Source organism: Pleurodeles waltl, chromosome 7, assembly GCF_031143425.1.
Source record: "Pleurodeles waltl isolate 20211129_DDA chromosome 7, aPleWal1.hap1.20221129, whole genome shotgun sequence".
NCBI lineage: Eukaryota > Metazoa > Chordata > Amphibia > Caudata > Salamandridae > Pleurodeles > Pleurodeles waltl.
In genome coordinates this window covers 414,793,640-414,807,994 of record NC_090446.1, presented here as the reverse complement: position 1 = coordinate 414,807,994, position 14,355 = coordinate 414,793,640, and the positions used below count along the sequence as shown (strand labels likewise).

At 45.1% G+C, this 14,355-nt stretch overlaps 1 protein-coding gene across 1 annotated transcript in view; it reads right to left on the bottom strand.

Annotated features, from left to right (window-relative positions):
- The window catches only part of SAMHD1 (SAM and HD domain containing deoxynucleoside triphosphate triphosphohydrolase 1), a 1,157,401-nt gene that overhangs the window by 1,020,685 nt on the left and 122,361 nt on the right, over window positions 1-14,355 (bottom strand). The window contains exon 3 of the mRNA XM_069243902.1: window positions 142-214. Within this exon, the coding sequence (XP_069100003.1) occupies window positions 142-214 (73 nt within the window). The remainder of the gene's footprint in view (window positions 1-141; window positions 215-14,355) is intronic.

Sequence of the window (14,355 nt, the reverse complement as noted above, 5' to 3'; positions counted from 1 at the left end):
ATAAATATCATTATCCTAGCAGCATCAACTTACTTGTGTACCTTTCTGGACCACACAAAACTCCACTACACAGACACTGTGGAGGACATACACTGCCAGTGTATTTCATTTATTTGAATCACCATTTGATGATCAGCTTACCTTCATTACGTGCAAAGAATTGTAGCTCATGTTCTGCAAGCAGTCAAGTAAGCGGAGTCTGACACCCAAGGGCCTTGTGAACAAATAAAAGGTGTAAAATTAGGGGATAGTTATTTCTTACATAGAACAACATGCAGCCTATACTCACTGAAGAGAATGTAGAATATTATATTTAAAAATGTTCCAAAGCATTGTTTTACATTGATTTGTGTGAAGAAAGAAAAAAAAAATCACCAAAACATTTTTTATTTTATTTTACTTACAGGGAAAGGATCAACATTCCTCAAAGACACCTTGTATACAGTTCAAATGAACTGCAAACAAATTTTAAAAAAGCAATCATGCTTCGTCAACTGGTTAAGTCAGTTCATGGTCAGCAATACAACAGTTTAATGAACAGTGGGTGAAGATATCTTGTAATTGATGCAGAAAACAAAGGGCATAGAAAAATAATCAATCATCAAAACACTGTAAAGAATGTGGCACTTGAAGACCTACCTACAGCAGTCACCTCTGTTAGGCTTTAGGACTTTTGTACAACGTCAAGCCAAACAGCAATTTGCCACATTAAATATTTGGTCTCAGATAATTATCTCTTAAATATGAAGTAAAAGGTGTGCCCAAGTGAGAAAATTTGGGAGAGGGGCAGAATCCATACCAAAAATGATAAAATGCATGTGTATATCATTTATTATAATAACTTTAATTTATCTTATGAAGAACAAAGATAACCTTAATAACTTGCAGTGTCGAAAGAACCCATCCCGTCTGTGAACATACAAAGTGTCAGTGCAATCATAACAGTGAATCGAAATTTATGCCCACTGCTTTATCAACTTATTTATAAAGATCAAGTTACTTACCTCTTTCTGGTAGAACCGCAAATTACTCACCTTTTGAATATTCCCCCAAGTGTCAGACTGGCTTTGGAAAATCTCAAGCAGCGCCCCTAAACGCCAACATGTTGCACCATGTGGCCCCATGCCAACATTGCCACGGAAGTGAAACGCAAGGCCCTATAAAAGCGCCACCCATGTGCTGACACTAGTTGTTTTCTGAATTGTCCACTCCCTCAGGCGTGAAACCAAATCTCCAGATTGGCAGTGACCAATGTGCAGAACTCGAATTAGGACACCTTTAAATGAAGAGGGTCCAGTTCACAGAATGGTAAGAGGATGAGAATGGTAAGAGGATGAGAAGGCTGGTGTGGGATCTGTGGTTAGATAGTCCCCCAACTAGAAATAGCGTTACAGAAGGTAAGCAACTTGTTCTTCTAAGAGAAACTTGTAATTGCAGATTTCTCACCTTTTGAATAGATATTAAGGCAGTACCTCCCAGGTAGTGGGTTTGTGAACTAACTCAAAACAAAATGTACTGTAGGACTGAGAGGGCAAAGTACCACGCTGGACAGATTGGCTGTCCTGACAGTAGTGCTTCATGAACATATGGTGGGACAACCATGTGGCCGCCTGGCAAATCTCCAGGATAGGCAGCCTGCATGCCAAAACAGCGGTAGCAGCCTTGGCTGTGGCAGAGTGATCCTGCAAGCCCTCTGGCGGCTGTTTTTGCCTCTGTGTAGTTTATCTTAATGCTGAGCATTATCCAGCGGAAGATAGTCATCTTCTGCATTGCCATTCCTTTCTATGCTTCAGTGAATCCAATAAAAACATGATGGTTCACACAGAGCTCTGTGGAAAGATCAATATATAAAGTGAGCCCTTCTTGAATGCAACTGATTGAGTCTCTTCTCTTTAGAGGGGTGAGGTGGACCAAAAAATGCCAGAAGTGTGGTTGTTTTGCCATGAAATGGAGTCACCACCTTTGGGGAGAGAGAAGTCTCAAGTCCATAGAACCAGCTTGTCTATGTAGAAAGTAGTGTAAGGAGGGTTGACTGAGAGGGCTTATAGCTCACTCACCCCTGTGCCGCTTTTGTATCAACAAGAAAGACTATCTTGAGGCTAAGTAGTTTAAGAGGACAACAATGTAGAAGCTCAAAAGAAGCACACATGAGGAATGCAGGAACCACATTTAAATCCCTTTGGAGCATAATAAACAGAAGGGGGAAACATTTTATAGAGCTTCAGAAAATGCACTACCATAGGTGACTGAAACATAAGAAGGCCGAAAGAGTAAACAAATACCCTTTAAAAGTGCCCATAGCAAGTCCTTGCTGAGAAAGAAACAACACAAACAACAGTACTGTGGACTACTTAGCATGAAGTGGGTCAATCTGTTTAGTAGCACACCAAATTGCAAACCTGTCCAATTAGCAGGTTTAAACAGACTTGTTTGAGGAACGCCTAGCTGCCAAAATGACAAAATCTCTGGTGAAAGATCAATACTGGCAACTTAACCTCTAAGCATGGAGGTGGAGCATGCACAGCTTCAAATGCAGAACCCTGCCCTACTGTTGCAACACAAGATCCTCTTGAATAGGCAACCTGAAAGGAGGACAGACACTTATGGTCAGGAGTTGTGGATACCATATTCTCCGTGCCCAATACAGGGCCACTAGGATGACTTGGGCCCAGTGGGACCTCAGGTTCTTTCAGGACTTGAGGCCAGAGAGATATCGAAGTGCAGAAGAGTCCTTTGGGAAAGCACCCTTTTTGGATGGTCACACCCCACCCCACTGTTTTGCTCTAGATTCTGTTGGTTATGACTCTGAATGAGCACTGGTGCCTGCCATCCAAGCCTTAGTGCCAGTGCTCTCCCCCTAAATTGGTAACTAAATGAGAATTTGTAACTCCAACTGGCAAGTAGTTTAACCCACTTGTAAGTCCCAAGTATACAGTACCAGCGGTACCCAGGGCATGGGTGCTAAAGGGGTCACTGGTGCCTGAAGCACTGTTTGTGTCACACAGAGTGACTCAAGTAAACTACTTACAGCAGGCATGCCATTGCACACTGCAGGAGCAGTGCAAACTGCTAGAACTCAACTGTGCCCACACCATGTGTGGCACAGCCCCAGCACTACCAGTAATATATGTAAGTCACCCTCTCAGGTAGGCCTCCAGAGCCCAGGATGCATTAGATTAATGGTGTTGACAGAGATACAAGCTTTTATGCCCCTATAGGGGCCTTTCCCATTAAAGGCTATAAGTAATCAACTGTACATTGGATAATATGGGCTAGCACCCAGACAAACCAGAGGTCGCTAGCTCCATTATGGTACTGCCAAAATGGTCATGTTTGGTATCAAACAACGTGCCTTCTCACCCAGCTCCCGTACAGCACCAGGGATAGCCAAGCACACCTCTGCACTAATGAAGCCGGGATTAGGTGGCATTGTTCTGCCTAGTGAATACGGATTCCCAGAGCCCACCCAAAATTACCCTCCAGTGGGCTCCCACAAACTCGACCTGCAAGTTACTGAGTCTCACAGGTACTATTTTTTAGCACGTGTGGCTACTGGATTCAGCACCAGGAACAGCCAGTACACCTCTGCACCGGGGCCCCACCAGCCAGGTAAAATTGGTCTGATTGTCGTAGAGTGGTCTTGGACCGGTACAACCTTAGCCACAAGTGGGTTCCTCTGAGATCACCCTGCAAGTAACCGAGTGTCATTAGTCACTTTTCCCACTGGTGAGATTTGACAGCTTGCAAATGCACTGATTTTATTTCTGCTTTAAAATCCATACCTATGATTAAACATAACTGATTTGCTTTGTTTTGGTGTCTAAAATTATATAAATCTTGCCCATTTTTATAAATTGGTATCAGATCTCTTTCGAGTGATGTCAATTACTTATTGTCTATTTACTCTTAAATGCTTAAGAAACATCCCTCTGGAAAAGCCTGACTGCTCTTTGTCACACTACCAGGACTGAGCTGAGGATTTTTGTTGTAGTATACATCCTAAGTAGGAATCCTAATATCTACATTTCACAGTTAATGGAGGACGGACATCTGGGGTGTCTAGCAACACAGTAAGCATTACAACACTGGCCTGTAAGTCAGATGCCAGGATTTACACATATAGCACTTCGTTGTCACCCAGATCTCTCCTCCATTCAGCATAAATAAGAACTGTCTGAGATAACTATCAGAAGCAAATTCTACGTTTAACTAACATGAACCTCAGAAGTAGGAACTTCCTGCTTAACTTCTTTTTAATTTGGACCGGTCACAATAGGCAACATCCTATATCCCTGGGGGCAGTTCAACCAGTGGCTGTGCCCAGGGAGGTTAGTATCATCCCAGTTCTTGCCGAGGCATGGGCAACCCAATATTATGTGTGTGAAATCCGCATCCATACGTTTGTATCTGGGACGGGAAGAGGGTCTAGTAGGATAAGTGGAGTGTAGAGTGATCGGGGTCAGGTACACCTGGTGTATAATGTAAAATTGCGCCAATTTAAAACAGGCATTAAAGGACGTAGTCCTGACCCCCTCGTGTATGGCCACCCACTCCTTTGTTAACAGAGGTGTCCCCTGTATGATGTGCCATCTAATATGCATTGGAAGCTCGGCTGATGGAAACTCCTTCCTGAGGGCCCTACATAAATGGGATATCAATCTTCGGCTGCACCCTAAGTTCAGCATGGCCACTAGAATTCTAGACTCCGAGGGAGCCTCATGGAAGTACGGCCACATTTCAGGGATCAAAGCTGCTATTTTGGCATACAGGAGAAACTGTCCCGTCCTCAAGCTGAATGAAGCCATGAAGTCGATCAGCGTACTGAAACGGTTATCTGAGCTACAGATTTATTATTGTGAATCCGAGAGGCCATCTTTGGGGGATTCTTGGAGTTATTACAGAGTGAGACCTAACCAGCACCACTGCATAATACTCCACTTTCCTGCATTGGTGTTACAGCAGTGGGATCCAGAACTTGTGTTTCACAGTACCACTTGGTCATAAGTATTTTTTGTTCAGGTGAAATACTCAATTGTCTATAGACTCAAATTAATTTTTCAGTTTTTTTTTTAAACGAGTTTTTGATTGGGATTGTTAGGGGTCTTTGTGGACCTCCATTACAATAGTGTTTTAAAAGTTCAAAGAAAGTTTTAGAAAGTTAGACAAAAGTTTAAAAAGGTTTTTTGCAACATTTTTTATAAGGTTCTAACTCTCAAGCAACAAGTTAGTACATAATGGAAAGCAAAAAGTTCCTCAACTTGTCTGTCCTCCCAGCCCAGAAGGTAGGAGACCTAAGAGCTTTGTGCAAGATTAGGGGCATTGACGTTAGAGCAACAGCCAAAAGGAAGGATCTCAAAAAGCTCCTCAGCTCCTAATAGGAAACAAAAGGCAGAGAGGAAGGGCCATACCTCAGATGATAATCCTGGAGAGGGGGAGGATGATGCCCTAGCCCAATCTGATGATGATGATGATGGGGCAATATTTCTGTTCACTTCCCTAGACACCCTTTATCAGTGGGAAGTGTCAGGAGTGTGAGAAAGTAGCCTCTTTCTAGCATGGTTACTCCCACTTTTGGCCTGTTTGTGAGTGTGTGTCAGTGGGTTTTTACTGTGTCACTGGGATCCTGCTAGCCAGGACCCCAGTGCTCATAGTTTGTGTCCAAATGTGTGTGTTGTCAGTAGTGCTTATCTGTGTCACTGAGGCTCTGCTAACCAGAACCTCAGTGCTTATGCTCTCTCTGCTTTCAAATTTGTTACTATAGGCTAGTGACTTCATTTACCAATTTCAATTGGCACACTGGACCCCCCTTTTAAGTCCTAGTATGGTACCTAGGTACCATTAGGGTTCCAGGAGATCCTTATGGGCTGCAGCATTTCTTTTGCCACCCATAAGGAGCTCAGACAAACCCTTTCACAGGACTGCCACTGCAGCCTGTGTGAAATAGTGCACACATTATTTCACAGCCATTTTCACTGAACTTAAGTAACTTATAAGTCACCCATATGTCTAACCTTCTTTTAATGAAGGCTGGGTGCAAAGTTACTAAGTGTGAGGGGACCCATGCACTAGCAAAGGTGCCCCCACATAGTTCAGGGCCAATGTCCAGGACTTTGTGAGTGTGGGAACACCATTACACGCATGCATTACATATAGGTCAATACTTATATGTAGCTTCACAATGTTAACTCCAAATATGGCCATGTAAGGTGTCTAAGATCATGGAATTATCTCCCCCCATTCCAAATCTGGTATTGGGGAGCCAATTCCATGCATCCTGGGGGGCTCCACCATGGACCCCCAGGACTGCCAAACCAGCCCTCGGAGGCTTGCAATGCAGCTACAGCTGCTGCCACCTCACAGACAGGGTTCTTCCCTCCTGGGGTCTGATCAGCTCAGACCCCAGGAAGGCAGAACAAAGCATTTTCTTTGAGAAGAGAGTGTTACACCCACTCCCTTTGGAAATAGGTGTGAAGGGCTGGGGGGGAGTAGCCCCCCCCCCCCCCCAGCGTCTGGAAATGCTTTGAAGGGCACAGATAGTGCCCTCCTTACATAAGCCAGTCTACACCGGTTAAGGGACCCCCAGTCCCTGCTCTGGTGCGAAACCAGACAAAGGAAATGGGAGTGACCACTCCCCTGACCATCACCACCCCAGGGGTGGTGCCCAGAGCTCCGCCAGTGTGTCCCAGACTTCAGCCATCTTGTTTTCCAAGGTGTGGGGACACTCTGGTGGCCTCTGAGTGGCCAGTGCCAGCAGGTGATGTCAGAGACCCCTCCTGATTGGCCATTCCACATAAGGTAGCCAATCCCCCTCTCAGGGCTATTTAGGGTCTCTCCTGTGGGTTCTCTTCAGATTCTACTCGCAAGTTTCCAGTAGGAATCCTCTGCAATTACTACTTCAACCTCTGACCTCGGATCAACCGCAGCCTGCTCCAGGAACCGCTTTAACAGCAACAAAGTATCCAGAAGGGCTACTTTTCCTCTGCAACTTCAGCTCAAGCCAGCAACTGCAACAGTTTCACGGGGTGCACGTTTTGAGGACTGCCTGTCTTCACCTTGCACCAGAAGGACCAAAGAAATCTCCGGTGTAGTGATGGAGTCACTCCCCTGCTCATGCAGACACCTTATAAGATGACCCAATTAGAAAAGGTGAGTTCCTGTTGAATTATAGTCAATAGCCAAGTTGATTCTTGTTTCAAGATAGTTTTAATTCCCCATATTCATCAAAAATAAGAGTATCACATAGAGCATGTGGAATGCTCAGCCATGTAGAGGTAACAAGTAGAACATGTGAAGTGCTCAGCCAACACGTGTTTTGCCCTCTTGAGTATGTCCACCAGGGCTTTCTCAAGGAATACAAAATAATTCGGGAATATTCAATCCGTCGCGTTCCTCAATATGGTGGCGGCCGAGGTCGTGACGGATTGAATATTCCTGAATGCAATGACTGCAACATTTTGAATCGGATTGATCATTACTGAAACTTGTATAATAATTTCTGACGCCAAATTATTTTGTATGCCTTGGGAAAGCCCTGGTGGACATCTAGTAGATTCAAAGATGACTTCTCTTGGACAGTTGGGGAAGATAGCTGACAAATGGGTCAGAGCTAGGGCGTCAATGAATACCCAAGGTGGGGGTGACCCAAAGAAGAGTGCTCAGAATTCTCAGCAGCAGAAAGAGGTGAGCACTACCAAGAAAAAAAAGAAATAGTTCTCTAAAGGCCCTCACAAAAGACGTCTCAGGAAGGTGGGTCCCAAGACTGTTCCCAGTCCAAAGGCAAGGGGTGTTAAGGTAAGAACTGGGACACAAAGAAGGCTGGGGTTTGCTATGACTGTCAGCAGTCAGGTCATAAAAAAGGCATGCAGCATGCCAAAGAAGTCCTCCAGTGGTGGACAATCCAAGGGATTGGCTAGCATTGGGATGATGGTGGAGGTATACTCTGGAGAGGCCAGAGATTACACTGAGGCTACTTTAGTTTTCCTGTGTGGGGTGGATATTGAAGCCCTGGCAGTCTCACCTCCAAGCTTGGAGTAGTACACACAAAGGCCTAAAATCAATGGGACCGAGGTAGAGGCTATAAGGGATACAGGTGCCAGTGTCACTATGGAGGCTGCAAGACTGGTTTCCCAGGACCAAAAGATAACTGGTGTCAGTCATCAGCTGACCAATGCACACAATGAGACTAAGCTCCATCCAATGGCCTTGGTAAGCTTAGAATGGGAAGGGGTTACTGGCCCAAAGAAGGTGGTTGTGCCCCCTGCCATCCCAGTGGAGTGTCTGTTGGGAAACGATCATGAAACTTCTGCATGAGCAGAAGTGGAAAAGAAGGCTCATGCGGATATCACATGTCACCCAGAGTGGGTATGTGTGACAACTAAAGCACATGCTGCACAACAGGGAAGTAAACAGGTCCTTGTAGCCCGAAACAATGGCCCAAACCTCTAAGAGCAAGAGAAAGGGCAGGAAGACTGCTGAGGCAGCTTCAAAGAGGTCACAAAGTGAAGGGGAGACATCTCATGAGGGGGATGTCCTGATGTCTGAAGAGGGAACTGCAGCTGATGGAGCCTGACCTGGCAGAGCTCTTAGGCGCAGGGGGACCCTCCAGAGATGACCTATGCCAAGGGCAAAGGACATGGTCTACTCCTAAAGGCCTTAGGCAGCAGGCTGCAAAGCAAGAAGAGGGAGCTATCAGTGGCACTTACAGGGTCAAACAGCCAATGAGCTACTTGCGTGACAAGGGAGCAAAATAGATTAAACAGTATCAGCCCCTCAAGCATTCAGACTTCGCCACAGACAAACCACAGATTCAGCAGAAGTTGATATCATGCGTTAACACAAACAACCTTAAATGTTTTCAGCTAAAATCAATAGCAATACAGATTACTTATGTTAAAAATCGATAATCACAATACTCAACATTTTTAAAACTATTTTTGTACCGTTGTCATTTTCAAATATTAAAGTACTTTCCCTTTATCAGTTAAGACTAATTTCAGAGTCGAAGTCATACCTGTACAACAACAGAATCTCAGGTTAATTAATCTACAAACCAATTAAAACACAAGTCTGTGAATTACCGTTAATGTTTCGGTCTGGGAAAGCGCCAGATTCAGAAAATATAAGCTGCTACTGGAAGGACAATTCCTTCTAAACCAGATGACAGATTCAGAAACATTGCCTCTTTGCATGGTATTACTTTGCAGCTTCAAAGCACTGTGCATAATCCACACAAGTAGAAAGTGGGTTAATGTTTCCAGGCCACCAAAGTCACAAAAGCATGTCTCCTGCAGATTATTATTTGTTGACGATTTATTTGTGAGGTCTAGGACAGGCAGGATTTCCTATCTGAATTTTAAATATGTTAGCTGCATGTCTGAATATAGAACGTTGAGGTAAGGTTCGATGGACATGTTTGCATTGGCCTTCAAGTAGGTACGTAGCATAATGCCTGCTCTGGTTTTTCTGTATACTATTCATTTATAGTTCTCCAATAGTTTGCTTTCACAACAGGCACAGCTGTATTATTTATACTGCCTGGAACCAGCCAGATATTGTTATACTACTCACCAACACAGGCCTGGCCGGGTGCAAAGGTCAAAGTTGGTGTTGGGTTTTTAATGAAATCCTAAGGAGACTGGGGGCTCTCTGAAATAAACAGGTTGCAAGTAAATACCTGCGACTTCAGGGAACAGACCTGGGGTCTAGATGGGCACCTAAGGGGCCAAAGACTAGCACCAAACACACCCTCAGCGGCACAGGGACGGCCAGGTGCAGGGTGCAAGCAGAGAATCAGGCACCCAATGTGTTTCAAAGGGGGGACCCCAGGGGTCACACAAAAGCTGCAGGCGGGGTCCAAAGAATCGTCTGGGAAAACCAAAGGCTGGACAAGTAAGAGAGGAGCCCGCTGGACGTTGCTGGACCGTCAGTCGGATTCCCCAAGGCCGGGGGGCTACGGATGCAGGGATACCTTTGAGCGTCGGGAATCTTCACTGCATCCAGTTGTGGTCAGGGGGTGTCCTCTGGATTTAGGCGGCAGGCGTTGTGTTGGTCAGGAGGAGTCAACCAAGGGTGGACTCGAGGTCAGAATCGCCTTGGAGCTTTCTCTGGACCGGTGGGCCACCTGGACTTGGGCCATGGGTGTCAGGTGCAGAGTATGCAAAGACTCACGGATACGGGGCGGTTCTTGAGTCCTTTTGGAAGTTTCTTGTGGACAGGCCCACTGTCCTCCAGAGTTATTGATCCTCTGGTGGGCAGGCAGTCCTCTGGCAGTTTGTGGAGGTCACTGGTCCTGCAGGATGCGTTGATTTTTTGCAGCTGGAGTCTTGGAGCTGCAGACTGGCCAGTAGGCAGGGGCAAAGTCAGTTGTCGTCTGGAGTCTTCACTGCTGGGGTTGGCTCTTCAGGCCTTCTTCTTCAGGTTGCCGGGAATCTGAGGGGCAAGGTTCAAGGGTGCCCCTAAATACTAGATTTAAGGATGTTACAGGGGTCAGAGGGCAGTAGCCAATGGCTACTTTCCCTGAGGGGGGCTACACCCTTTCTGTGCCCCCCACCTGTGGGGAGGGGACACATTCCTATCCCCAATGGTTACTCTCCTCCAAAGCAAGATGGAGAATTCTGCAAGGAAGGGGTCACTTCAGCTCTGGACACCCTAGGGGTGGTCCCAGCTGAAGAGGTCACTCCTTGTTTTCCTAATTTTCCTGCCAGACCTGCAGCCACTAGTTGGAGTGCCCTAGGGCAGTGTAACAGGAGCCTTTCAGGCTCACCGCCAAGTGTTTCAGTTCCTGCAGGGGAAAGATGTGAAGCACCTCCACCCAGAGAAGGTTTTGTTCCTGACCCCAGAGAGTATAAAGGCTCTCTCCCCATGGGGCCAGAAACTTGTGTGTTAGTGGCAGTGGCGCAGAATGGTCAGCCACACACTAGATAGGTGGGTAAAATGCAGGGTGCATCTCTAAGATGCCTTCTGTGTGCTTTTTTCAAATAAATCCAACACGGGCATCAGTGTCGGTTTATTGAGCTGAGAAGTTTGATACCAAACTACCCAGCCTTCAGTGAAGCCATCATGGAGCTATGGAGTTTGTAATGCCAAACTCACAGTCCATGTACTCAATATGGCCACACTTCAGTTACAATGTCTAAGAATGGAACTAGACACTGTTCGGGTATATTGCTCATGCAGCTATGCTCTCACCTGTGGTATAGTGCACCCTGCCTTAGGGTTGTAAGGCCTGCTAGACGGGTGTCTTGCCTATGCCACAGGCAGTGGTTTGTGGGCATGGCACACTGAGAGGGGTGCAATGTCGACTTTGCCTTTTTCTCCCCACCAGCACACACAAGCTGCAATTTCAGTGTGCACGTGTTTGGTGAGGGGTCCCTTAGGGTGGTATAATATATGCTGCAGCCATTAGGGCCTTCCCTGGTCACAGGCCACTTGGTACCAGGGGTACATTTTACAAGGGACTTAGCTGTGTGCCAGGGGTGTACCAACTGTGGAAGCAATGATACAGTTTAGAGAAAGAACACTGGTGCTGGGGCCTGGTCAGCATGATCCCAGCACACACACAGTCAAGTTGGCATCAGATATCAGGCAAAACATTGGGGGGGTGGGGGGTGTAACCATGCCAAATGGGGCACTTTCCTACATATGGGTAATAAGTTATTGAAGATTTATCTATTTTCGACCTGCAGCTAAGAATTGCAACCTCATTTTGATTCATTAGGAATGCTTTTCTCTTCCACCTGCTTCTTACAAGTTAGCTTACAGTCCATGCGTATGCCTAAGTAATCTAAGATGGTCACTAGCTCCAAAATTATTCCATTTATGCAGAAGGTGCTTCTCAAATTACTTTTTTGATTAAAATCATAAATTCTGTTTTACATGCACTGACAATTTTTTGCTAAACAGTAAGTCTCCAAGTTTTCAATAGGTGATGCATCACCATATCTTCCTTAAATAAGAGGACCGCGTCATCAGCAAAGAGGAGAAATGATCCAGTTTATTTTCCTACATTCAACATCCAGTTTTAATTAAGGACCCATTCCATTTATATAAAGATTAAATAAGGGGGCAAATATGCAGCATTGCGGCATTCTTAATTCAACTGAAAAACCTGTGGTACATTTACCCGCTGGACCACACCTCTGATGATATAGGTTTTTCAAAGGACTAAGGAGATGGTCAGGACTTTCCCGACTTTGCAGCACTTACCAAAGGAAGTAATGATCTACGGTATCAAACACACTTCTGAGCTCTATAAAAGGTTAAATAAAGGAGAGATTAGTTTTCTTTATATTTTGATGCTTAGTCCATACTAATATAAGTCTCAAGGCCTGCTGTATTGTACTGATCTGCTTCTGGAAACCAGCTTCTTGCTCAATTCAGTCATGCATGTAGTCAAGAATATTTACTTCATATTTTACCTTTACATTCAAACAGCAATACTGGACAGTGGTTTCCTGGCTCCGAGGAAGATCCTATCTTGGTCTCGCCTGCAAAAAAGCTTCCACTCTCAATTGCAAGAGAGATCTTATACAAGGGGTTTGAAGCCCGCCCATTACTTACCATTTGTTGGCTTCATTGTCACTTTTATTTTGTCCTCCTAACTGGGATTCACTTCCCCTTCTTTCTTCAGGAGCATAAACCAAGTACAGATTGATTCATCTTCATTATGGTCCTTCCACTGCTGGAGTTGCGATTGAAGCACTATTTTCCTTTTATCTTCTTCCGATTGTGTACCTTCATCATTTTCGTATTATTGTTGTGTTGCTCATACTGCATGAACACGTTTGTTATGTTCTATGCAGCTTATGCACGTGTGTTCTCTGCACACTATCCATTGCATGCTTGTGTATTATGTGCATGCTGTAAGAGCAGGATTCTTCACTCTATGCAACAAGTATGCGTTTCTGCACACTTTGTGTGTATACACGTGTGGTCTCTGAACTAAACATTGTGCACTCCTGTGTGATCTGCTCGAGTTATGTGTAAATATGACTGTTCTGCTTCTCAGCTCACAGCTTTCCCTTTCCAAGAGGCGTGTACGCCTCTGCTGGCAAATAAGACAATACTTTTCTTCTCAAGTGAGTCAGGACTGTGTGTTGAGTTCCAAACTTACTTTCAGAAACAACCACTAGCAAAGCCAGTAGGTAGTGCCTATGACAAGACGTATTGGCTTTGCCAATGCCTGCTTAAAGATGGGGACTATTGTAGGTGATTTCAATGAGCTTGGAATCTGACAAGATTTGAAATCTGTGCAGCTGGAACCCACATTGGAACCCATGTTCAATAAATATCCAAAGGACCTTGGTCAGGTCCTGAAGCTTTGTTCGGCTTCTTTGGGCAAAGCGTATAGCATTTGCAGCCTTCACTTCAGTGTTTTCCAGAGGTGAAAACATAGACTTGCCAATCTCACTTTGTCTTTTCATGAGCGTTGGGCTTTCCTATTAATGTTTTCCTCAAAATAGTTTTTGCCATTGTGTAAGAAGTTGGCCATCTATATAGTGTACCAATGTAAGGTGACACTAAGCAGAGAGTCAATGGGGACCCTTATTGGTTGACAGGAGTTAAAATAATAACCCTAAAGAACAAGTTATCTGGGGGAGACTCTATCTAGCTGCAGATTCCTTACCTTTAAATTTCCCAGGCATCAGGCTGGATCTGGAAACTTTTACTTGCGAAATACCCCTGCATGCACTGTTGTGTGGCATCCTTGGCACTAGATGTGATGTGGCAGTCATCTATCTATGTACTACTCAAGCGTTAGTGTCTTCATGACTATCCATGCCAGAAGTAGGGAGCCAAGAAGTAGAATGAAAAATGTTTGTCCAAACTAGGGCCCTAAAGGGATCACCCTAACCCTAGCAAATGAGTCCACAGAGCAGGGAGGCATGGGTGGGTGTCAAGAATCTGCAGATAGATATAGTCTGTACTAGATAATGCGTTACCGAAGGTAAGTAACTTGTTTATCTGATAGAGACTTCCAGCTGCGATTCCTTACCTTTGAATAGATATCCAGGCCATATCTCTGGTGGTGGGCTGCAGACAAATTTTCTAATCCAAAAAGTCCTGCAGGACCAAACCGGTGAAATGCCTGTCCCTGCGGACCTGGCTGTCCAGGCAGTAGTGTTTGACAGACATGTGCATGGTCACCCACGTTGCTGCCTGACAGATGTCTCGGACTATGACTCCACGAGCTAACGCTATGGTTGTAGCTTTTCCTCTGGTAGAATGGGCTCGTAATCTCTCAGGATGCTGCTTTTTTTTAGCCAGGGCATAGCAGATTTTTTTATACAGAGAATGACCCAGTGTGAAATGGTTAATTTCTGCACTGCCCGACCTTTCTTTTATCCCACACATACC